This window comes from Hyla sarda, chromosome 13 (assembly GCF_029499605.1).
Source record: "Hyla sarda isolate aHylSar1 chromosome 13, aHylSar1.hap1, whole genome shotgun sequence".
In the NCBI taxonomy this organism is placed as follows: domain Eukaryota; kingdom Metazoa; phylum Chordata; class Amphibia; order Anura; family Hylidae; genus Hyla; species Hyla sarda.
Window position 1 is genome coordinate 30,102,838 of NC_079201.1, and position 26,086 is coordinate 30,128,923.

A 26,086-nucleotide genomic window follows, 5' to 3' on the forward strand; every position below is an offset into this window, starting at 1 on the left:
GAGAGAGATCAATCTGCAACTAATGCAATATCTGTAGGCACCCTGATTGAAAACCACAGATCTTTTGAATGGATGCAGCTCATTTATGTTTCAATGGGTGGGGTGGCTGATGTGTGGGAGTTAGGAAAATGGAATTGTGGGATTTGTAGTCAAAAAAGAAAAGTCAAACAGGAAATACCAGTTCACAAAAAGCTATCCACAATGTTATGGTAATCTCACAACATAGCCATTTATCCCCAAGACAAGCGCAGATCCTTCCTAAGCATGTCCATTACTGTCTGCCAGGTACATACTAAAATCACCTTATGGTGGAGAACCCCTTTAAAATTTATACACACGTTTTGATACAGTTTAATCAGGTTTTGAGGAATCCATTTTATTTTATTTTATTACATTTTTTTTTAAATCAATGGGAACTGAATTGCAAAAACGTGGTGTGAACCCAGCCTAGGAAAGCCATAATGCTGGTTAGGTGGTGAGGCTACATCTCATGTACATGCGCAGAAAAATGCTACCGTGCCCTTGTCTTCCCATTGATCACAATGTAACTGCATAGTGTATCCCAGTGTTTCCCAACCAGTGTGCCTCCAGCTGTTACAAGACTACAACTCCCAGCATGCCCGGACAGCCGAAGGCTGTCCGGGCATGCTGGGAGTCGTAGTCTTGCAACAGCGGGAGGCGCACTGGTTGGGAAACACTGGTGTGTATATATAGCAATCATCTTCACAATAGTTTGGGGAAGTTTTTTTTTTAATTATTTTTTAATTTGTTGTGTTTTTACCACACTTTTTCTATTAAAGGCACAAAATACTAGTTCAGTGGCTATTTTGGGTTAGCAAATAAATGCACATCCCTAGCGATACAAAGGCGTCATTTCTGTTTTACAGGTGGAAAGTGCAGGTCACTAACAAAGGTTACAGTCTGAGGAAGCCAAAGGTAAAAACATTTCCTCACAGAGCGACCGATTACAGACAATCCTGAACTGTGCATTAGTCCTACGCTCTTCAGATGTTTGGCTTTACATGCTGTCGGAAGGTTGGTAATATAAATGTGTTTCTTCTTTTTAGGTTTTGTCGATGAATAATTACTTCTCAATAGGCCCTGATGCCTTAATGGCATTGAACTTCCATGAACATCGAGAGAAGACGCCTTCGCTGTTTTCAAGCAGGCTTGTTAATAAAGTAAGTCTACAAAGGCCATATGCTCCATATGTGAATGAGGAATATAAAACCATATAGGTTCTGATTATTTTATTTTAAATAGCTATCGGAAGCCTTAGGCCATGTTCACGTGGGCGTAAAAGGTTCTAAATGTCTGCTGTAAAATACATTGCGCACATTTAACCCCTTTTGGTTCGCTCTGTGCGTAATGACGGGCGATACAGGGGACGGAGCCGTGTGACGTCATGGCTCCGCCCCTCGTGACATCACGGCCCGTCCCCTTAACGCAAGTCTATGGCAGGGGGCGTGACGACCGCCGCGCCCCCTCCCATAGACTTGTATTGAAAGGGGGGCGGGCCGTGACGTCACGAAGGGCAGAGCCGTGAAGTCACGATGCTCCGGCCCCTGTATTGCGTGTCATTACGTGCAGAGCGAACTCGCTCTGTGCTGTAATGATAGCGGGGTGCCGCAGCGCCAATCCCGGGGGTCCCCAGCAGCGGCACCGCGGCGATCTGACATCTTATCCCCTATCCTTTGTATAGGGGATAAGATGTCTAGTGGCGGAGTACCCCTTTAAGGACTCAGAGAATTTTATTTTTACGTTTTCGTTTTTTCCTCCTCGCCTTCAAAAAATCATAACTCTTTTATATTTTCATCCACAGACTAGTATGAGGGCTTGTTTTTTGCGCGACCAGTTGTCCGTTGTAATGCCATCACTCACTTTATCATAAAATGTATGGTGCAACCACCCAAAAAAAATGCTATTTGTGTGGGGATATTAAAAAGAAAACCGCAATTTTGCAAGGTTTTTTGTTTTTCACGCCGTACAATTTACAGTAAAAATGACGTGTTCTTTGGGTCAATATGATTAAAATGATACCCATGATGATAATATACTTTTCTATTACTGTGGCGCTTAAAAAAAATCGCAAACTTTTTAACCAAATTAGTACGTTTAAAATCCCCCTATTTTGAAGACCTATAACTTTTTCATTTTTTCGTATAAGAGGCACCGTAATCTGTACTTTTTATTGATACCATATTTGCTTATATAAAACTTTTTAATACGTTTTTTTTATAAATTTTTGGGGGAATAAAATGTTATAAAAAAAGCAGCTATTTTTGACTTTTTTTTTTTTTTAACGTTCACGCCGTTCACCGTACGGTATCATTAACATTTTATTTTAATAGTTCGGATATTTACGCACACGGCGATACCAAATATGTATATAAAATATTAACTTTTTTTTACTTTTAGTTTTACACTTTAATAGTCCCCATAGGGGATTCTTTATAGCAATCATTTGATCGCTAATACTGTTCAGTGCTATGCATAGAGCACAGCACTGGTCAGTATTATCGGTGATCTCCTGCTCTGGTCTGCTCGATCTCAGACCAGAGCAGAAGACCCGTGGAAGGCAGCGGAGGCAGGTGAGGGGACCTCCGTCTGCCGTTCTGGATGACCTGATCGCCACAGCAGCGCTGCGGGTGATCCGATCATCCATTTTAGTGACTGTGATGCTGCAGATGCCGTGATCTGTATTGGTCATGGCATCTGAGGGGTTAATGGCGGACATCCGTGCGATCGCGTATGTCTGCCATCAGCAGCCGGGACCTGCCTCGCATGACCCGAGAATCGCTCCGATGCTCGCGGTTATGCATAGGACGTAAATGTGATGCCGTAATGATCAACTGATGCCAGAAAGTTAAACAGATTTGTAAATTACTTCTATTAAAAAATCTTAACCCTTCCAGTACTTATTAGCGGCTGTATATTACAGAGGAAATTCTTTTCTTTTTGGATTTCTATTGTCATGACCACAGTGCTCTCTGCTGACACCTCTGTCCATGTCAGGAAATGTCCAGAGCAAGAGAGTCCCCATAGCAAACATATGCTGCTCTGGACAGTTCCTAAAATGGACAAAGATGTCAGCAGAGAGCACTGTGGTCATAAAGTAATTTACAAATCTGTTTAACTTTCTGGCACCAGTTGATAAAAAAAAAAAAAAAAAAACTGTTTTCCACTGTAGTACCCCTTTAAACCTAGGGTGGGGAACAGCCGGCCAGCGGGCCAGATAACTCCCCCACAAAATCGTTTCACCTAGCCCTGCCAAGGCAGGTTTTTTTTTTCTATAACAGCGAGATCTCGCTAGATAGCACAAGATCTCACACAGTCACCAGTTAGCATTCACTAGTTAGCACAAGATCGTGGGGATTGTGACAAGAATTTAGTAACGCATTCTGGGGGAAGCCTGTTGGCCGAAAATTCCCTTTAACATCAACAGGACATGACTTATAGGCCTGTTACATGTATATTCATTTCAGTATAGACCACACAGTGTTCTTTCATATATATTTTGGAGTAGGAGTATAATTCACCGAGCACTCCATAAGGGGAAATGGGGAACAGGGTGTAGTAAGTGAAAAATACATTCACCTATTTAGGTTGTTCTAGTAAGGAAACCCTCTAATGTAACCTGTCAAAGTAAATGGAGTCTCTGGGGTAACTGGCCAGGAGAACATTCCGGGATTGTAGAAAAGGATCAGCAGTACAAAGTCAGATTCGGGGCTCTTTATTCAGATACATCATTCTGAAATCGGACTAATTGTATGGACCCGTGAAAGAAATTAGTCCAAATTCAAAAGGCATTGCCCAAATTAAGAACCTGACCTTTGGCTCATAATGATTTTTTTTCTGTACGATACTATGTTCTTCAGTCTTTGTACATATGAACTACAAAATTTGCTAGAGACTGTGCTGTATAAATAAAATGTAAAAAAAAAAATACTATTTTTACATATTATCACTAGCACATCGCCACATAATCATTTTTTAAAACAATTTATAACTTACTAGACGTGACATTGGTTGTGTACGCGGACAACTCAATATATTACATAAATATCTCATAGGTGAGGCCTGAACTTAAAGGGGTTATCCAAGAAAAAACTTATATATATATATATATATATATATATATATATATCAACTGGCTCCAGAATGTTAAACAGATTTGTAAATTACTTCTATTAAAAAATCTTAATCCTTTCAGTACTTATGAGCTGCTGAAGTTAAGTTGTTCTTTTCTGTCTAAGTGCTCTCTGATGACACCTGTCTGGGGAACTGTCCAGAGTAGAAGCAAATCCCCATAGCAAACCTCTTCTACTCTGTGCAATTCCCGAGACAAGCAGAGATGTCAGCAGAGAGCACTGTTTCCAGACAGAAAAGAACAACTCACCTTCAGCAGCTGATAATTATTGAAGGGATTAAACATTTTTAATAGAAGTAATTTACAAATCTGTTTAACTTTCTGGAGCCAGTTTATATATATATATATATATATATATATATATATATATATATATATATATTATATATATATATTATATATATATATATATATATATATATATATATATATATATATATATATATATATATATATATATATATATATATATATATATAAAAAGTTATATCCTGGAATACCCCTTTAACCTGATGTTTGGCTCTAGCTTTTTAAGTCTATAACAGTTATGTATACAGCCAAGCTCACTTGGTTTGTATAGCGATACGGGGGGTGATATGTTCGAGTCTTAATTGACACTTGGCAGTCATTTTAAGTGGCTTATTCATGCTGCAGATGCCATACTCCTTGTAGCAGTGGTACAAGGTATTGCAACTGCTGATATGACAAGTACGGTGTTTGCAAGTATGAACCGGCTTGCAGTCTATGTAAACATGTAAGAGGCTGTATTGCTCACTTCAGCACTGCGGCTCCATCAAACACTAGACCTGAACATAGGCCATTCATTTTAAAGGGGTACTTTATTTTATTTATTAAATTTTTTTTATCAACTGGTGCCATAAAGTTAAACAGATTTGTAAATTACTTCTATTAAAAAAATCTTAATCCTTCCAGTACTTATTAGCGGCTGTATACTACAGAGGAAATGCTTTTCTTTTTGGATTTCACGACCACAGTGCTCTCTTCTGACCATTTTAGGAACCGTCCAGAGCAGGAGAAAATCCTTATAGCAAACATATGCTGCTCTGGACAGTTCCTAAAATGGACAGAGGTGTCAGCAGAGAGCACTGTGGTCATGACAGGAGAGAAATCCAAAAAGAAAAACATTTCCTCTGTAGTATACAGCCCCTAAAAAGTACTGGAAGGATTAAGATTTTTAAATAGAAGTAATTTACAAATCTGTTTAACTTTCTGGCACCAGTTGATTAAAAAAAAATAAAAAAAAAGGTGGATTACCCTTTGAAATGTTCTTGGAAACTGAATCCTGCATTTCCATTTATGAGTAACAATATATCTGTTTTATTGTGTTTCAGGCAGTATATCTATTTTATGGAACCAAGGATTGCTTAGTCCAAGAATGTAAAGATCTTGACAAGAAAGTTGAGGTAAGATATAAAGCGGTGGTCTAGTATATACAACTTCTTCTCCTACTCCGGGACCTTTAAATTAAAGGGGAAGAGTAACACCTAAAAATGATTTGAACCAGCGTAAAATGTGAAAAATAAAAACTGCACTCATCATTTTAAATAGTTATATAGTTTAAAGGGATACTCCGCCTCTAAACATCTTATCCCCTATCCAAAGAATAGGGGATAAGATGTCTAGGGGACAGAGTACCCCTTTAAACAGTTATAATAATATTTACTTAGCACCAACATACTCTGCAGCATTTTTACAGTTGTCTATATGAACTTGTACAAAAATGTTGACAAATGGCTAATAGTAATTCATAAAATATGTATTTTTTTTCTTTTATGATCTTGGTAACTGCAGCTTGAATTAGATGGGGAGAAGATATCTTTGCCAAATCTTGAAGGAATTGTGGTCTTGAACATTGGTTACTGGGGTGGTGGCTGCCGTCTGTGGGAAGGAATGGGGGATGAGCCGTATCCTTTATCTAGGTATGTGTGTGCACCACCTGCTACTTCTGTGTTTTTGAATATGAAGACTCTCCAGTATTAGGGTACTTTCACATGAGCAGATTTACAGTGTATTTTACTCTGTGGATCCACTGCTGAAGGACCGTTGTATGCTGCCTTTACATGTGCCTGCTCGGAGCGGCAATATGCCGCTACGAGCTGACACACTGAAGCAATGTGCGAGTCGCCGCGCATGCGCGGTGTACTTGCACGCAGCGCGGCCGATCCCCCTTCACTATGAGCTAGGCCGAGAGCTGCCGCGATGTGCAACTATACTGGGGATGTGCGTGGCGACATGCACATCGCAAGGTGTCTGCTTGTAGCTGCGTATTGCCGCTCCGAGCAGGCACATGTAAAGGCAGCATACAGAGGTCGTTCAGCGGCGGATCCGCAGCGAAATACGCACTGTAAATCCGCTTGTCTGAACTGTAGTTAAGGGAGAATTCCGGCTGAATTTTTCATGTATCCATAGTGCCCGGGCTGCAAAAAGTAAAATAATTAACTTTAACTCGACTTCCACCGCTCCCCCGGTGAGCTGATGTCTGTGTTCTGGGCCCGGTCCTCTTCCACATCTTGGAGCCTGATGCGTCACATTGCGCTCAGCTTATCGCCGGCCCCAGCGATGTCCCGCCTTGGCTGATGATACACTGAGTGCAGTGTCATGTAAGGCGTCTGGGCCTCGCCTTCTGCTGCCCAGACCCGTTATATGTTACTGCACTCATCCTATTACCGGCCGAGGCGTGACATCGCTGCAGCTGGCTATAAGCTGAGTGCAATGTGACGCATCAGGCTCCAAGATGTGGAAGAGGACCGGGCCCAGAAGACCGATATCGGCACATCGTGGGAGCGGCAGAAAGAGTTAGTTTGCGATTTCACTTTTTGCAGCCAGGGCACAGTGGATACATAAAAAAAAAATCTGCTGGCGTTCTCCATTAAAGGGGTACTCCACTGGTATAGCATTCGGAACATTTTGTATGTACTGACAATAAAAAAACTCCCTGAACCTAGTAACATACAATGGAGCAGTGTGAAAAATATGATGATGTAAGAGATATTAAAGGGGTACTCCACTGGCCCAGCATCCAGAACATTTTGTTCCAAACGCTGGATGCGGGCTGCAGGGGTCGTGATGTCACACCCTCTCAATGCAAGCCCCTCCCATAGACTTGCATTGAGGGGGGGGTAGCATGACATCACAAGGGGTGTGGCTGTGACTTCACAACACCCGTAGCCCGCACCCTGCATTTGGAACAAAATGTCCCGGATGCTGGGCCAGTAGAGTACCGTGGTGGCCTGGCACGTAACGCACCAGGGCATACATTTACAAGAATACTTTTTTTTTTGGGTGGGGGTGGGGGGGGGGTGTTATTGTCTACAAGCTTTTTCAGATGGTAAAGTTTTTAATATCTTTATCTCATTCTCTTTTCCTCTTTCTCCCATTTATTGTTTTATCTCATTCTCCATATTTTTTATTTATTTTATTTATAATAATATTTATAATGTTTTCTTTTACTCCCTTTCTCTTCCTCTTTTTCTTCCTTCTCCTTTCTTCCCTGAAGGCATGATGATGGGTTATTGGAGGTAGTGGGAGTTTTTGGATCTTTCCACTGTGCTCAGATTCAGGTTAAGTTGGCAAATCCTGTTCGTCTTGGCCAAGCTCACACTGTAAGGGTAAGAACTTTATTTATTTATAATTAATATAATTTCTTTTATCCAGTGTGTACAGTTTTAATGTAAAGATTTGGAAAACCAAGGGAAGGATTAGTCCTCACTTTTAGGCTTGTGATCACATTTCTGTGAGCAAGTTTTGGAACCTGTCAACCAATCTTAAGTTACATAGTTACATAGTTAGTACGGTGGAAAAAAGACATATGCCCATCAAGTTCAACCAGGGAATTGAAGGGTAGTTCTCTCCTTTCTTGCCCATCTGCTTGGAGTATGCACTGTATCACCCTTAGAAGTAACTGCAATATACACTGCTCAAAAAATAAAGGGAACACTAAGATAACACATCCTAGATCTGAATGAATTAATCAGATTAAATACTTTCGACTTAACATAGTTAAAAGTGCTAACAACAAAATCACCCAAAACAATGCAAGAAAAGAGTAGTCCTGGCACCATCCAAATGCTGCTGTGTGAACAGGACACAATCCCAACACATTTGTGCAGTCCCTTGAAGCCACACCTAAAATCTCTTCGGTGATGACCTGCAATACAGTGTAGTGTAGACAATAAAGCATAGAAGAAATGCGGAGCACTCACCAAGGAAGTTGATCAGGGGCTTTTTTATTGTAGTTCAGTACAGTTGGGTTAAAATGCAGGGGAGCAGATGGTATGGACGCAGGGATAAGCAAACTGGCAACAGACCGTTTACGCGCCGAAGCGCTTCGTCAGGCCGGTGCTTCCATTCCATCTGCTCCCCTGCATGTTAACCCGACTGTACTGAACTACAATAAAAAAAGCCCCTGATCAACTTACCTGGTGAGTGCTCCGCATTTCTTCTATGCTTCTTCTATGGAAATCAAATGTATCAACCCATGGAGGTCTGGAGTTACACTCAAAATCAAAGTGGAAAACCACACTACAGGCTGATCCAACTTTGATGTAATGTCCTTAAAATAAGACAAAATGAGTAGTGTGTGTGGCCTCCACGTGCCCATATAACCTCCCTACAAGGCCTGGGCATGCTCCTGATGAGGTGGCAGATGGTCTCCTGAGGGATGTCCTCCCAGACCTGGACTAAAACATCCGCCAACTCCTGGACAGTCTGTGGTGCAACGTGGCGGTGGGGGATGGAGCGAGACATAATGCCCCATATGTGCTCCATCGGCTTCAGGTCGGTGTAACGGCAGGGCCAGTCCATAGCATCAATGCCTTCCTCTTGCAGGAACTGCTGACACACTCCAGCCTCATGAGGCTAGCATTGTCTTGCATTCGGAGGAACCCAGGGCCAACCGCACCAGCGTATGGTCTCACAAGGGGTCTGAGGATCTCATCTCTGTACCTAATGGCAGTCAGGCTACCTCTGGCAAGGCTGCGCGGCCCCCCAAAGAAATGCCACCCCACACCATTACTGACTCACTGCCAAATCGGTCATGCTGGAGGATGTTGCAGGCAGCATAACGTTCTCCACGGCGTCTCCAGACTCTGTCACATGTGCTCAGTGTGAACCTGCTTTCATCTGTGAAGAGCACAGTGCACCAGTGGTGAATTTGCCAATTGTGGTGTTTTCTGGCAAATGCCAAACGTCCTGCATGGTGTTGGGCTGTAAGCACAACCCCCACCTGTGGATGTCGGGCCCTCATACCACCCTCATGGAGTCTGTTTCTGACTGTTTGAGTGGACACCTGCACATTTGTGGCCTGCTGGAGGTCATTTTGCAGGGCTCTGGCAGTGCTCCTCCTTGCACAAAGGCGGAGGTGGAGGTCCTGCTGCTGGGTTGTTGCCCTCCTACGTCCTCCTCCACGTCTCCTGATGTACTGGCCTGTCTCCTGGTAGTACCTCCATGCTCTGGACACAACGCTGACAGACACGGCAAACCTTCTTGCCACAGCTCACATTGATGTGCCATCCTGGATGAGCTGAACTACCTGAGCCACTTGTGTGGCTTATAGACTCTGTCTCATGCTACCACTAGAGTGAAAGCACCGCCAGCATTCAAAAGTGACCAAAACATCAGCCAGGAAGCATAGGAACTGAGAAGTGGTTTGTGGTTACCACCTGCGGCACCACTCCTTTATTGGGGGGGTGTCTTGCTAATTGCCTAATTTTCACCTGTTGTCTGTTCCATTTGCACAATAGCATGTGAAATTGTCAATCAGTGTTGCTTCCGGAGTGGACAGTGTGATCTCACAGAAGTGTTAAAACACTACTTCTTTTACTGCAACTCAGTTCCATTCACTTCAGGGAAGCTGAGTTGCAATGCCAGACCCCAACCGGTGTGCAGTAGTGCTGCTGTTTTTGAAGGAAAAAATATATATATAGCAGACCAGATGTTAATGTGCTGGTTTAATGGTCATTATTATTATTATTATTTTTTTTTCTTCAGCTACCATTGTTTCATGACATGTTGTCATTGTGGTTTCGAAGTAATAAAAAAACATTGTGACTTTACAGTTGACCTCAGGGGACTTGGGGGACATTCTCACTTTTATTTTCCTTTTTATTTAGCAGACCACACACCATACTTGGTTGTTAATGTATAGGGACTGTATATGGTACCCAACAGTTGACCTGCAAATAATAAAACTAGGTTAGAATAAGTAAAAGCCAAGTTAGGATTGTCAAAATATGTGGTGAAAAAAAAACAAAAAAAAAACATTTTGGTCTTGGAGGACAACATTGATGGGTCTTAAAGGAGTATTCCGCTGCTCAGCGTTTGGAACAAACTGTTCTGAACCCTGGAGCTCGTGGCGTATTAGCCCCGCCCCCTCATGATGTCATGTGCCCGCCCCCTCAATGCAAGTCTATGGGAGGGGGCGTTACACGCCCCCTCCCATAGACTTGCATTGAGGGGGTGGGGTGTGACGTCATAAGGGGGCGGGGCTATGACGTCACCAACTCCCGGCTCCAGCGGAGTATCCCTTTAATGGAGTGTTATCATTATTATAGATTGCAATGCTATGCCTTCGCTCTTATGATTGATGGGGTCTGGCTTCTGGGACCCCAACCAATCATTAAAATGAAGGGGACTTATCCCTGCACAGTTGTGCTCCAGCCTCCCTAGTGTACAGGTCCACTACTGCATCCCCTTTATTTTTGTGTTAAACATTATGCCATCCCTTTATGAGATGTAATGACCCTTACTGGAATTGAAGAAATAAAGGCAGGGGTTGGCGCTTTATACCGTACAATGAATTCTAATTGACCCAACTTTTCCTGACTGATTGTGAAGTACTTTGCTATTCTGTTCTCTTTGGCAGCTGATTTTGAAGAGTTCAAGGATGCCAATGCAAGTGGATGGCGAGCCATGGGCCCAAGGGCCATGTACAGTCACTATTACCCACAAGACACATGCACCTATGTTGTACCATGTAGGAGAACAAACTGACGAAGATGACGATGAACCTTCCAGTGACTCAGATCAAGATCCTGTGGATCACGATGTGGAAATGTAGGCAGTCACTATTACATTGACAAATGGTGGGTTCACATACAATGTCCTTACAAGGCGCAACATTCCTTTTATTTATTCACTTTTATTTATTTGTTTTTATCTGTAATGTTTTAGTACAAGTCTACTGTATATGAGCTTATATTAACTCGTTTACCTCTGTCACAACAGAATGTCGTATACGTTTGCACTTACCGTTTAACTGTTGTGTTGCCATAGTCTTAGAAAACTTCTGCCATGTGAAGGCCAGCGTTCGGTGCCATTCCAGTCAACATTTCCGGAGTTACTACTGGTGTAAGGCTGGGGTCACATCACGTTTTTGCAATACAGTTCCCGTATCAGGTTTTTGACGAAAAACTGGTTCCTCAAAACCTGACTAAACTGTATCAAAACGTGTGTACAAATTTTAACCCGTATACGGTTCAAAAAAATGATATCCAGTTGCATCCGTTTTTTTAAGGAAAAAAACGTATGTTTTTAACTTTTCAATCCTTTATGAATAAAGTTTCACTTGTTTGATTGAAATTCCAAGAAAAAAAAAACTGCAAAGTCAAGAACCGTATGGAACTGTACGTACATACGTTAATGTACGGTTCCCATTGACTCCCATTGAAAAAAAAAAAAAAAATTATACGGTTTAATACGGATTTCACCCGGACCGAAAACCGTGATAGGCTACGGTTTTGGGTACGGGAAAAAAAAACTGACAAAACCGTACAAGACTCAAAACAGACGCAACCGGATGCATCTTTTGGCATACGGTTTTCAATGGAGAGTCAATGCATACGGTTTTCAATACAGTTCCGTACGGTTTTCATATTGAATAAGTATACGGGAAATGTATTGCAAAAACGTGGTGTGAATGCAGCCTTACCCTGAACTGGAATAGGTAGATGGTATTTTACTGTAATCTGTGTAGCAGGTCACTGGTTTTATGCGTTATGGTTGCAGACTGATTTCGAGTACAGTGGTCCCTCTAGTTACAATATGAATTGGTTCCAGGACCATTGTATGTTGAGACCATTGTATGTTTAGACCATAACTCTATGGAAACCTGGTAATTGGTTCTGAAGCCCCAAAATGTCATCCAAAAATAGGAAAAAGTGAGGATCAAAGAAAAATAAGCCAACGATAACTAATTCAGATAAAGCAAGTCCTTACATATAAAGTAAGAAATAAATAAATCACTGTCTATGTAGAGGACAGGAGCTTCTTCGGGGTCCTGTACAGTACACACAGTGGCCCTGATTTACTATTGTAAACCAGACACATTTTGTCGGGTTTTGCGCCAGAAATTCTGTATGCGCCAGAATTTGCGCCAGAATTGAGAAAACTCGGCAAACTCTCTCCATTTTACTTAGAAAACCGAAAAAGAGGCGTGGTCATCGGGGAAAGGGGCGTGTCCCCAACATTTTCACAAAATCCCAACATATTTACCACAGAAAATGTGGTAGATTTGAGCTGAGGAAAACCAGACAGATCAGAGCATGTGTTTAAAAAAAAAATTGAAAAAAAATAAAAAATGTAGGGAAACCTTAGTAAATAACATGGAAAAAAAATTGTAGGGAATTAAAACCAACAAAGAAACCTACACAAAACTCTTAGTAAATCAGGGCCAGTGTCTCAAAAAAGTTAAATGAATCCGCCCTCTCCTGGTGTCCAAAGGAGCAGCTAATCCTGGTACAGGTAAAGAGTAGTACAGAACATGTAATACCTCCCTGTACTGTAGGGGGCGCAACCAGACACCAGTCAGTGCATACGCTTCAGTAATACAGGGGTTTTACCAGTGATATGTCCATTCTGATTGGTCGGCTCTTCCAGCCATTGACACGTTTCACAGATCTGGACTGTCTGTAGTATTGTATGTTGAGTCTGGCTTCAAGTTACAATGGTCCAGAAAAGACCAAATATTGTAACCTAAGACCATTGTAAGTGGAGGGATCACTGTACGTAAAGATTATTTTTTTGTTTTGTTTACCTATATAAACATTTCAATGTTTTGTTTTCCATATTTATATTTTTATCTTATGTTTACAAACAAGGGTATAATTAGTAAGTGTCATGAGTTTTTGCAAAGCAGTATACTTTTCAGGACAATTTCTTCAAAAATATATCTTTTTATTCATCAAAGGTAAAAAAAAAATTAGTATTAAAGGGGTACTCCGCTGCTCAGCGTTTGGAGTAAACTGTTCCGAATGCTGTAGCTGGCGTTGGGAGCTCGTGAGGTCATAGCCCCGCCCCCTCATGTCACGACCCACCCCCTCAATGCAAGTCTATGGGAGGGGGCTGTCACGCCCCCTCCCATAGACTTGCATTGAGGGGGCGGGGCTATGACATCAAGAGCTCCCGGCTCCAGCGTTCGGAACCATTTGTTCCAAACGCTGAGCAGCGGGGCACCCCTTTAACTCAAATGTGTCAAGTGTAAGGTTAAAGGTGTACTCCACCATTAGACATATTATCCCCTATCCAAACGGGTCCAGCCGATCTCCGCTGCAGCACCCTAATCATCCGGTGCATGGTGTAAACTCTGCTCCGTGCCGGATGACTGGCGACCTCAGCCGTCACGCCCCTTTAATTCATGTCTATGGGAGGATGCGTGTTGGCTGTGTACTAGCCGTCATGCCCCCTCCCATAGACATGAATTGAGGTGGTGTGACGTCACGAACACAGAATGACGCAGCGTTCCTGATAGGATATCATTTTTTTAGGGCCGATACAGATACCGATAATCTGGGGAGGTCAGGGCCGATAGCCGATAACTTATACCGATTTTCCGGTATAAGTTATCGGCTATTTATCCCCCTGCGACACCACTGCAGATCATTGATTTAAAGCGGGCGCTTTAAATCAATGCACTGCAGTGGCTTTTGCGGTGCCATAGGCCGGCGGCGCCGCCACCACCCGCTTCTCTCCCCCTGCCTGTCCGGGGGTCCTGAGACCTATAACCGCCACCGCTCCCCCCGCCGTGCCTAGGGGTGCCTCCAGCTGTTGCAAAACTACTACTCCCAGCATGCCCGGACAGCCGTTGGCTGTCCGGGCATGCTGGGAGTTGTAGTTTTGCAACGGCTGGAGGGCCTACTGTAGGTATAGTATATTATACAGATCCCTGTCCATCCCAGAACCCTGACTCACCTTCCCAGTTGCTGCAGGGACCTTCCCGGGGAGGGTGGGGCGGGGCCATCCTTCCTTCCTGTAGTGTCCGGCGGCATTCCGGGTGGAGGGTGAACCGATCCGGGCGGTCCTTCTTCTCCGGGGGTCCTCTTCTCCACTACAGGCAGGCTCAGGCCTAGTAACGCTGCATAGACGCTGCTGCGCAGCGACGCACCTGACGTCACGGCGTAGCAGCGTCTATGCAGCGTACTAGGCCGGAGCCTGCCCGGAGTGAAGAAGAGGACCCCCGGAGAAGGACAGCCCGGACACCCTCCACCCAAAATGCCGCCGGACACTACAGGAAGGAAGGATGGATGGCCCAGACCACCCCCATTACGTGTAAGTTTAATTTTTTTTATTGACTGGGAGGGTGGGGGAGGGGCCCGACCGGTATAGCGGTATGGGCAAAAATCCATACCGTGGGAGAAAAAAAAAACGGTATCCGGTTCATACTGGTATACCGCCCAGCACTACGGTGGGGGGTGCGACGCTGTGCAGTGGGTCGGGGGGGCAGTCGCGGTGTGGCGGGTCGGGGGGGGCGCTCGCCTGGCGGTGCATTATCGGCTTATCAGCAAGGTAATTGCCGATACCGATAATGGCCAAAATCGTGATTATCATCGGCCATACCGATAATCGGTCGATCCCTAGTTCCTGAACATCGCAGCGCCGGCCCGGAGATCGCGGGGGGTCCCAGCAGCCGAACCCCCCGCGGTCAGACATATTATCCACTATCCTTTGGATAAGGGTAACCTGTCTAGGGGCGGAGTACCCCTTTAAGGCCAAAAAGTATTTTCCACTGTGGATTTGGCTACAAATTTTGCTGTGGATTTAACCCTGTGCCTCGAAAAAAGTTGCAGCATTCCCTAAATTTTGCCATATTAAGACAAAATTACTGTAACAGCCCCGGCTGGCGGCAATTAACCTTAGTTTTTAGCTGAGAAGGACAGAATTGGGTCAGGATTCTCCTGATCTGTCAGGTCCCATGGTTGGTTGGTGTGTGAGGCTCCGGGGACCTAGAAAAGTTTTAAATACTTTAACAAATAATAATTGAATCTATGGGTTGTCTTTCAAAATTCCTTATATGGTTTCCCCTCAGGGTGATATAGATAGAGATCTAGATGTATATTCCATGTCTGTTTTTCCCAGGCTGTGCCTGCCAGAGACACCCAATTGACATAAAGGGGTACTCCACTGAAAAACATTTTTTTTATATCAACTGGTGCCAGAAAGTTGAACAGATTTGTAAATTACTTCTATTAAAAAATCATAACCCTTCCAGTACTCATCAGCTGCTGAATACTACAGAGGAAGTTCTTTTCTTTTTGAATTTATTTTCTGTCTGACCACATTGCTCTCTGTTGACACCTCTGTAAGTTTTAGGAACTGTCCAAAGTAGGAGCAAATCCCCATAGCAAACCTATCCTGCTCTGGACAGTTCCTAAAATGGACAGAGGTGTCAGCAGAGAGCACTGTGGTGAGACAGAAAGGAAATTCAAAAAGAAAAGAACTTCCTGTGGAGCATATAGCAGCTGATTAGTACTGGAAGGATGAAGAGTTAGATAGAAGTAATTTACAAATCTGTTTAACTTTTTGGCACCAGTTGTTTAAAAAATACATTTTTTTTTCCAGAGGAGTAGCCCTTTAAATGGCGGACTACTGTAGTGATGGCTGACTTCTGTAGTGGGTGTGGCCTGTTGTGTTTTTAGCTCAGAGTAGGAGGGACTACCCCTTGCACGATATTAAGCATAAAATGCACTGAAATGTTACTAAGGGAGTAACATACACAAGATTAGGGAGAAGGGAAAGGAAGAGAGAAGTGCCTGCATAGAGCTTCTGTGACAGGGTGACCTAAGATCATCCTCCATTGCTTACAAATTGCCATAGCTTCCTGTCCCCGTTGTCATAAGAAAAAAAACTGATCTGTCAAATAAAATTTGCGCACTGTACAAATGTGTGTAACTTTGTGTTTTTATGGGGTGGGATTTGTTTAGACATCTAAGTGCAGTTCTATCCGCATGTAACATTTTAGGCAATGAATAACTGAGCAGATTGATATACATATTGGCGGGAGAAGAACTGGTAATGTATTTACTTAAAGGGGTACTCCACTGGGAGAAAAAACATTTTTTATCACCTGGTGCCAGAAAGTTAAACAGATTTGTAAATTACTTCTATAAAAAAAAAATCTTAATCCTTCCAGTATTTATCAGCTGCTGTTATGATCCACAGGAAGTATTTTTTTTTTTTTTCCTTTCTGCCTGATCACAGTGCTCTCTGCTGACACCTCTGTATATGTCAGGAACTGTTTAGAGTAGGAGCAAATCCCCAAAGAAAACCTCTCCTGCTCTGGACAGTGCCTAAAATGGACAGAGGTGTAAACAGAGAGCACTGTGATCAGGCAGAAAGGAAATAAATTAAAAAAAAGAACTTCCTGTGGATCATAACAGCAGCTGATAAGTACTGGAAGGATTACGTTTTTTTAATAGAAGTAATTTACAAATCTGCTAAATAGTAAGAAATATTGAGGCTCAAGGTCTATGGATAATGAACACCTTTATTAAACGATAAATGTCACACTGATATTCCTGGGATCACAGGGCCCTTGTGAATCCACAGAATCAGAGTGATTAAATAGTTAAGATAAAATAAAATGATATAAAAGATATTAAATCATTAAAATATAACTGACAATATATATATAACAAGACCACTGTAGACAAATAAATAAATAAATGGAATAAATAGGTAAGCAGCTTCTAATCAACGTTGGTTTATAGTTCCATTACGGCAGCTGTTCACTATTAAAGCTGCCAATGCATTTTCATTGAAGCGCTGCGGCAGTCAATAGAAATGTCTATATATTTGTATGCCACTAGAATCAGTCTTTTTCACTGTAACAACTCCTCCCAATGTAACAGTTGAGGTAATTATGTATCCAATATCAAAGATCAATAGTTCAACAGAGAGTAGCGATCCTCTTTGGACACTGTCACTTCTCAGTGCAGTGCCGCTGGTTTCAACAATCAGTGCCGGCAATTAGCTTAGACTATGCGCATAGTAAGAAGAGAGAAGATCGCTCACCAGTCCAGATGTCTAATGTAGATAGTATAGTTACCACTTCTGTGTCATTGGAAGCGTTAGACTGCGGTCGTCCTGTGCCCGCTCTCTGGCTGGAGAGCGCACCGCTGGAGTCTCGGCCGACTCCTATTGACGCGGGGCTTCAAAATGATGGGCAGCGTTCCCGGGGGCTGCAGCGCTTCCACAGAGACCACTTGTATCATTATCATCACCCGCAGTCAATAGAAATCACTTCCTATCACTTTGCAAAGACCTGTCAATCATCCTGTGAGCGCGCAGTGTGAGAACACGAGCGCGCTCTCCAACCACGTGGACGCCACTGTGATTACTTACCTGTGGAAGCGCTGCAGCCCCCGGGAACGCTGCCCATCATTTTGAAGCCCTGTGTCAATAGGAGTTGGCCGAGACTCCAGCGGTGCGCTATCCAGCCAGAGAGCGGGCACAGGACGACCGCGGTCTAACGCTTCCAATGACACAGAAGTGGTAACTATACTATCTACATTTGACATCTGGACTGGTGAGCGATCTTCTCTCTTCTTACTATGCGCATAGTCTAAGCTAATTGCCGGCACTGATTGTTGAAACCAGCGGCACTGCACTGAGAAGTGACAGTGTCCAAAGAGGATCGCTACTCTCTGTTGAACTATTGATCTTTGATATTGGATACATAATTACCTCAACTGTTACATTGGGAGGAGTTGTTACAGTGAAAAAGACTGATTCTAGTGGCATACAAATATATAGACATTTCTATTGACTGCCGCAGCGCTTCAATGAAAATTCATTGGCAGCTTTAATAGTGAACAGCTGCCATAATAGAACTATAAACCAACGTTGATTAGAAGCTGCTTACCTATTTATTCCATTTATTTGATTTATTTGTCTACAGTGGTCTTGAGATATATATATATATATTTTGTCAGTTATATTTTAATGATTTAATCTTTTATATCATTTTATTTTATCTTAACTATTTAATCACTCTGATTCTGTGGATTCACAAGGGCCCTGTGATCCCAGGAATATCAGTGTGACATTTATCGTTTAATAAAGGTGTTCATTATCCATAGACCTTGAGCCTCAATATTTCTTACTATTTAGCAGTCTTTTTCCGACACCTTAGGTACAGGTGCCAGATTGGGTAGCCCGGGTCATCCTTGCAAAATTTCCCACAGGAGCATTTCCATTTCTATAATAATTTACAAATCTGTTTAACTTTCTGGCACCAGTTGATTAAAAAAAAAAAGTTTTCTAGTGGAGTGCCCCTTTTAAAGCTCTTCTCATTTTGAGTTTAGGAGTCCAGAGGGGTGGTTCTAATCAGTGACTGTACTGATAGCTGTCAGGCTGAAGGACCGCCCATTGGACTCCTAAACCATGAATGAGCAGAGATTTCAGTTAATAAACTAATGGTTAACTTTAAAGGAATACTGTAGTGTAACATAACTTAACCCCTATAAGTTATAGATCGCAGGGTCCGACTGCTGGGACCCCCACGATCTCCTGTATGGGGCCGCGGCAGTCCGCAGGAAGGGTGTGTTCCGTACCCTCATGATGCGTTGCCCGACACACCCTCTTTATGTATCCCATAGAGATACATGGAGGGGGCGTGTCTGCTGCGGCTTCCTGCAGACTGCTGCTGCCGCCCCGTACAGATCGTGGGGGTCCCAGCAGTCGGACCCCCTGCAATCTATAACTTATCCCCTATACTTCGGATAGGGGATAAGTTCTATTCCACTACAGAACTCCTTTAATCTTCCTACAAATATGTATATCAATTGTCTCAGCTTGTTTTTATCTAAAATGTGTCTGCAGGTTGGCCCGAATTTTTAACATATCTGACCCCCCCTTTAATCGTTGCAGAAATGTATAGTTTTCAATGTTCTCAGCTAAGATTTAAATATAACATCCGCACTTCTGTTTTAGGACTATTTTTATTTTTGAACTAAAGGATGAAAAAATTGTAATTGCAACTGTAAAGTTTTTTTTTTTTAATGTAAAACAATATTCAGAAGTACTGCAAATAAAAAAATGAAACACCGCATCTTCTGTGATTATTTGTTAGGACCTATAGCAGGGCAGTGTTTAAAAAATAAATTAGAAAAAGTAAGTGTGTGTATACAATCCTTAAAGGGGTACTCCGGTGGAAAACATTTTTTTTATTTTTTTTTATTTTTTATGAACTGGTGCCAGAAAGGTAAACAGATTTGTAAATTACTTCTATTAAAAAATCTTTACCCTTCCAGTACTTTTTAGCAGCTGTATGCTACAGAGGAAAATCTTTTCTTTTTGAATTTCTTCTTTGTCTTGTCCACAGTGCTCTCTGCTGACACCTCTGTCCGTGTCAGGAACTGTCCATAGCAGCATAGGTTTGCAATGGGGATTTTCTCCTGCTCTGGACAGTTCCTGATACGGGCATTAGGTGTCAGCAGAGAGCAACGTGGACAAGACAAAAAAGAAATTCAAAAAGCAAAGAATTTCCTCTGTAGCATACAGCTGCTAAAAAGTACTGGAAAAGATTTTTTAATAGAAGTCATTTACAAATCTGTTTAACTTTCTGGCACCAGTTGATTTAAAAAAAAAAAAAAGTTTTCCTCCGGAGTACCCCTTTTAACATTGAAATTGCAACAGCAAGAAGGAGAAGTTGTGAAATTATGAAAGTCACAGATCAATAGGCATGTAAATGATATGCAGAAATACATACCCGCCTTGGCTATCAGTGAGGTGGTTAATGGTTGTCTTGGGTACGCAAATTATGATCCACCATTGGCCCCTGATACAGCCTTGTATTCTATCAAGCACATCTGGGAAGTCATTGTTTGGAAATTGCAAAGGGAGCTCCCGTTCCCTTTGCAATTTCCAAACAATGACTTCCCAGATGTGCTTGATAGAAGACAAGTCTGGAGATGCTGCATGCCATGGAAGCATGTTTAGGCCACACAGGGTAGCTGTAGCTCACAGTAACACGAGCAAAATATGGCCTTGCTTTGTCCCATTGAAAAAACCAGTTCCTGGGACACTTCATTGAAATGTTTAAACTTGTTCTACGACCAAACCAATGTAATGCCGAGCTGTACGTGTACCTGGAATGAAGAATAGAAAGGTTTGGCTTCTGTATGTTCTGCCACCCCACACAATCATCATTGGGAGTAGGATTGGCGTAAAGGCCTCTTCATAGTATTGCCCATGCGGTCTCCAAACCAATCTTCAGCTATTATTGCATCCAACACAAAAGGACTCCTCACTGAAAGGGATAGACCTCCATTGCCATCTTCCTCTACATCCTGATAGACCTATAAAGGTGGTCAATGGAACACCTTTAGTGGGATGTCTGACTCGTAGCCCAATCTTTTATCATTGTTACCTACTGAAGAGCTGCCCACCTAACACTGATGTTCTAGGTACAGCTGTAAATAGAGGTAAAGGGGTACTAAGGGGAACTAAACAAATAGCCCATCCTATCCCTCTCACCAACCTATTTATTTGTCTAAATAACGTTTATTAGTGTATATATAGAGCAGTTTCCCTCTGTCAGCTGTCACTTACATGCAGGGAGTGAGAGAAAACGACGTCATAATCTGATCCTGCTTGTCTCTTTGCGTACCCCTCATTGAGACCTAGCCCTCACCCTCCTGCAAGACAAACACCACATGATTTCTGTTTTAACATCCACACCTCCCCTCACCCTCCCTGTGTGAGGATTTTGCCAACAGAGAAGTCTTCTCCTGCTGTAGAGCTCATCACTGACTACTGCCATTCAGAGCATAGCATGATTTATTGCTGGGGGGGGAAGGATAGTTTGAAAGCAAAGACATGTGCAGTGGGGAAGATTTATCAAAACCTGTCCAGAGGAAAAGTTGCTAAGTTGCCCATATCAACCAATGAGATTCATTTTTCAGAGGCCTTTTCAAAAATGAAAGAAGCGATCTGATTGGACTCAGCAACTTTTCCTCTTGACAGGTTTTGATAAATCTCCCCAATGTGTTTACAACAGCACAGCATGCACACAGATAGTAGTAAAAGCAGTTGGCTGGCATACAGCCACACTAACTGCTGGGAGTTGTAGTCTGGGCTGCAAGCAAGGAAAAAGAATATTTAGGAAACAACAGGGGCCACTGGAGCTGCCAAAACCACATGGGTTAACTACAGGGGACACAGAACAGGTATTGCGGTGGTTTCACCTCGTTGAAACCAAGGCATTAAGGTCAAACACTGGAAAGCAACCCAAAAGCTTTATTCATTCTTCACCATAAATATGGTATGCACAAGCTAGTTTGACTGGAAATGTTCTAACATTCTTGATCTGACATGCATGATAAAGAAGTGGGACCTCCAGAGTCCAGTGGGGGCATACTATACAACATATGACTCCAGCTAGTGCTTGGCATTGGGCTTAGTGAGGTAAGGTTTGCATGTTAGACCATGGAAACCCTTGTCATGAAGCTCCTGGCACCTATGTTTGTGCTGATTTTAAAGGGGTTCTCCGCTGCTCAGCGTTTGGAACAAACTGTTCCGAATCCTGGAGCTTGTGACGTCATAGTCCCACCCCCTCATGACGTCACACTCTGCACCCTCAGTGCAAGTCTATGGGAGGGGGCGGGACTATGAGGTCACGAGCTCCCAGTGTCGGCTCCAGTGTTTGGAACAGTACCAAGTGGAACAAATATTGGAAAGCGGGAAAGAAAATGGCATTTATCGGCAAGGGCATACACTTTGTATCCTTGCAGTCATTAGACACATACCATCTGGATTGATTTTGTTGCCATTCCTAACTTGCAATTTTATGGAAGTCCCATTTTAAAGGACACCTCCAAATTTGTCAACTGTAGGAGTATACATGAAAGAATCTGATCATTTATTAATTGTATGGGAAGGACACATGGTAGCAGAGCTAAGTATTGGACAGGGCCAATTTCTTTGGCTGTTTCCCATGACCATTTTATAATAATACACACCGCGTATAGTTATTTCTTCAATTTATCTTAATTAGAATTATTGGATGGAGTTGGAGCCAATGTGATATCATTTTAAATGGCCGGGAAGACATCTAAAATCATTTGGTTTCCATGGACGACCAGTCACGACTTCACTCCAATCACTGTTGTGCCCCAAGTCAGAAATGTCTTTGGCAGCCACCAGAACGTTTACAGTGGAACCTGGTCGGATCCCAGTGAGAATTAAATAGGTCTTCTCATATGGTCCAACCTGTAGGGTTTAGAGAATATAATTGTAAGATGAATACAATCCAGTGTTTAGCTAAAAAAAAAAATTATATTATATATATAATCTCTCCCTCTCTCTCCCTCCCTCTCTCCCTCCCTCCCCCTCTCCCTCTCCCTCCCTCCCTCCCTCTCCCTCTCCCTCCCTCCCTCCCTCTCCCTCCCTCCCCCTCCCTCCCCCTCCCTCTCCCTCTCCCTCCCTCCCTCCCTCTTCCTCTCTCTTCCTCTCTCTTCCTCTCTCCTCTCACACACACACAGAGATTTAAACCTGTATCCTGCTGCCAGGGTGAGGAGCAGAATTGCGTCCTATGCAGTTCTGCGTTCGCCCCTCCCCTCAGCTGTCCAGAGATTTCCAAAGATACAGCAAGGGGAGGGGAAGGCCGAGCTGGGCAGGACGAAGCTCTGCACCTCCCTCAGTCCTGTAAACAGTTCCGTCCCTCAGGAGGAGAGGAGGGACATAAATTTTTACAGTCCCACACTCCTGTCACCTCAGCCCCACTTGGGGACGTAGATTTTCACAGCCCCGCTAGCAGCGCGAGTGGCGCTGTGAAAATCTACGTCCCTTCTACTGACAGGAGCGGGGATGTTAATATCTACGTCCCTCCTGCTGAAGGGAGCGGGGCTGTGAAAATCTACGTCCCTCCTGCTGACGGGAGCGGGGCTGTGAAAATCTACGTCCCTCCTGCTGACGGGAGCGGGGCTGTGAAAATCTACGTCCCTCCTGCTGACGGGAGCGGGGCTGTGAAAATCTACGTCCCTCCTGCTGACGGGAGCGGGGCTGTGAAAATCTACGTCCCTCCTGCTGACGGGAGCGGGGCTGTGAAAATCTACGTCCCTCCTGCTGACGGGAGCGGGGCTGTGAAAATCTACGTCCCTCCTGCTGACGGGAGCGGGGCTGTGAAAATCTACGTCCCTCCTTTTGACGGGAGCGGGGCTGTGAAAATCTACGTCCCTCCTGCTGACGGGAGCGGGGCTGTGAAAATCTACGTCCCTCCTGCTGACGGGAGCGGGGCTGTGAAAATCTACGTCCCTCCTGCTGACGGGAGCGGGGCTGTGAAAATCTACGTCCCTCCTGCTGACGGGAGCGGGGCTGTGAAAATCTACGTCCCTCCTGCTGACGGGAGCGGGGCTGTGAAAATCTACGTCCCTCCTGCTGACGGGAGCGGGGCTGTGAAAATCTACGTCCCTCCTGCTGACGGGAGCGGGGCTGTGAAAATCTACGTCCCTCCTGCTGACGGGAGCGGGGCTGTGAAAATCTACGTCCCTCCTGCTGACGGGAGCGGGGCTGTGAAAATCTACGTCCCTCCTGCTGACGGGAGCGGGGCTGTGAAAATCTACGTCCCTCCTGCTGCCGGGAGCGGGGCTGTGAAAATCTACGTCCCTCCTGCTGCCGGGAGCGGGGCTGTGAAAATCTACGTCCCTCCTGCTGCCGGGAGCGGGGCTGTGAAAATCTACGTCCCTCCTGCTGCCGGGAGCGGGGCTGTGAAAATCTACGTCCCTCCTGCTGCCGGGAGCGGGGCTGTGAAAATCTACGTCCCTCCTGCTGACGGGAGCTGGGCTGTGAAAATCTACGTCCCTCCTGCTGACGGGAGCGGGGCTGTGAAAATCTACGTCCCTCCTGCTGACGGGAGCGGGGCTGTGAAAATCTACGTCCCTCCTGCTGACGGGAGCGGGGCTGTGAAAATCTACGTCCCTCCTGCTGACGGGAGCGGGGCTGTGAAAATCTACGTCCCTCCTGCTGACGGGAGCGGGGCTGTGAAAATCTACGTCCCTCCTGCTGACGGGAGCGGGGCTGTGAAAATCTACGTCCCTCCTGCTGACGGGAGCGGGGCTGTGAAAATCTACGTCCCTAATGCTGACGGGAGCGGGGCTGTGAAAATCTACGTCCCTCCTGCTGACGGGAGCGGGGCTGTGAAAATCTACGTCCCTCCTGCTGACGGGAGCGGGGCTGTGAAAATCTACGTCCCTCCTGCTGCCGGGAGCGGGGCTGTGAAAATCTACGTCCCTCCTGCTGCCGGGAGCGGGGCTGTGAAAATCTACGTCCCTCCTGCTGCCGGGAGCGGGGCTGTGAAAATCTACGTCCCTCCTGCTGCCGGGAGCGGGGCTGTGAAAATCTACGTCTCTCCTGCTGACGGGAGCGGGGCTGTGAAAATCTACGTCCCTCCTGCTGACGGGAGCGGGGCTGTGAAAATCTACGTCCCTCCTGCTGACGTGAGCGGGGATGTGAAAATCTACGTCCCTCCTGCTGACGGGAGCGGGGATGTGAAAATCTACGTCCCTCCTGCTGACAGGAGCGGGGCTGTGAAAATCTATGTCCCTCCTCTCCTCCTGGGGGAGGTGCGGGGAGGGAATTGTGTACCGGGCTGAGGGAGGTGCAGAGCTTCCCCCTCCCCTTGCTGTATGTTCAGAATTCTCTGGACAGCTGAGGGGAGGGGCGAACGCAGAACTGCATAAGACGCAATTCTGCACCTCACATCGGGACAATATTAGAGGTACCCTTTAATGATACATTAGTGAATACAGAAAAGTAATCTCTGCTGCGCCCATACACTGTTTGAATGCATCAATAATACTCACAGATGAAGCAAAATAACACTATATAAAAATCACCAATAAAGATAAGCACGAACACAAAAAGAAACAGTGAGGCTTGGTTTCCACTTTTTTTTTTATTTTTTTTTCTCCTTACACCTAAAAAACCGCCAGAAAACTGCCACAGCTTTTTCCTGTTTTTTGGCAGTTTTTCTGGCGTTTTTTCTGGTGTGTGGAATCAGCTAAATTTGTACCTTGTTGCAGTTTTCTCACTGTCTTCAGGTACCACTCAGTGAGTCGGATGCTGAGCGCCCGATCCACAGAGTGTAAGGAGATGAGGGGTGATGTACAGCATCACTACTCACCTCCCCCAGCCGTATAGTATACAGGGGGGCATAGTGTACCCGTGTATACTATACAGGAGCCGGGAATCCTGTCACCAGACTGACAGGACTCCCTGCTCCTATAGCCCCTTTGGGGGGTATACACTATATACAGCTATCTATAGATAGCTGTATATAGTGTATACAGAAGAGGGGATCCCCCTTACCTCCCTCGCTCCTGTCCCTGCAGAGTCTGTGTAGCTCCACCCCCTAGTGATGTAGTAATTAGGGGTCAGAGCTACAGATGTGAGGCAGAGTTGTAAGTATGAGGCTCTGTTCACATTGTACGTTTTTTATAATGTGAATAGACCCTTCTGCCAGTGTCTTCCCAGACAGGGAGAAGGGAGTTGTAGTATTGCAGCAATTGGAGGCTTTCTGTTTGGGAAGACATTGCATTTTGGGCGTTCTCCCCAGCAGAGAGCGCAAAATATGTCCTAACCCATTTTTTTGTGTTTCTTTTTTTCTTCTCGTTTCAGATCAGTGTATGCAGAGGATTGAGGTGG

The 26,086-nt window shown here is 44.4% G+C and overlaps 2 protein-coding genes across 3 annotated transcripts in view; one reads left to right on the forward strand and one right to left on the reverse strand.

Annotated features, from left to right (window-relative positions):
• Nucleotides 1-14,403, forward strand: part of DGKE (diacylglycerol kinase epsilon) — a 29,935-nt gene extending 15,532 nt beyond the window's left edge. The window contains exons 6-11 of the mRNA XM_056549598.1: nucleotides 888-936; nucleotides 1,068-1,181; nucleotides 5,503-5,574; nucleotides 5,963-6,090; nucleotides 7,668-7,779; nucleotides 11,034-14,403. Of these exons, the coding sequence (XP_056405573.1) occupies nucleotides 888-936; nucleotides 1,068-1,181; nucleotides 5,503-5,574; nucleotides 5,963-6,090; nucleotides 7,668-7,779; nucleotides 11,034-11,228 (670 nt within the window). The 3' untranslated portion in view covers nucleotides 11,229-14,403. The remainder of the gene's footprint in view (nucleotides 1-887; nucleotides 937-1,067; nucleotides 1,182-5,502; nucleotides 5,575-5,962; nucleotides 6,091-7,667; nucleotides 7,780-11,033) is intronic.
• Nucleotides 14,404-21,392: 6,989 nt separating this feature from the next.
• Nucleotides 21,393-26,086, reverse strand: part of EBI3 (Epstein-Barr virus induced 3) — a 35,140-nt gene continuing 30,446 nt past the window's right edge. The window contains exon 5 of one of the 2 annotated variants that reach the window (XM_056549822.1): nucleotides 21,393-22,654. In XM_056549822.1, the coding sequence (XP_056405797.1) occupies nucleotides 22,472-22,654 (183 nt within the window). In that variant the 3' untranslated portion in view covers nucleotides 21,393-22,471. The remainder of the gene's footprint in view (nucleotides 22,655-26,086) is intronic. The other variant, XM_056549821.1, reaches the window with a different exon arrangement.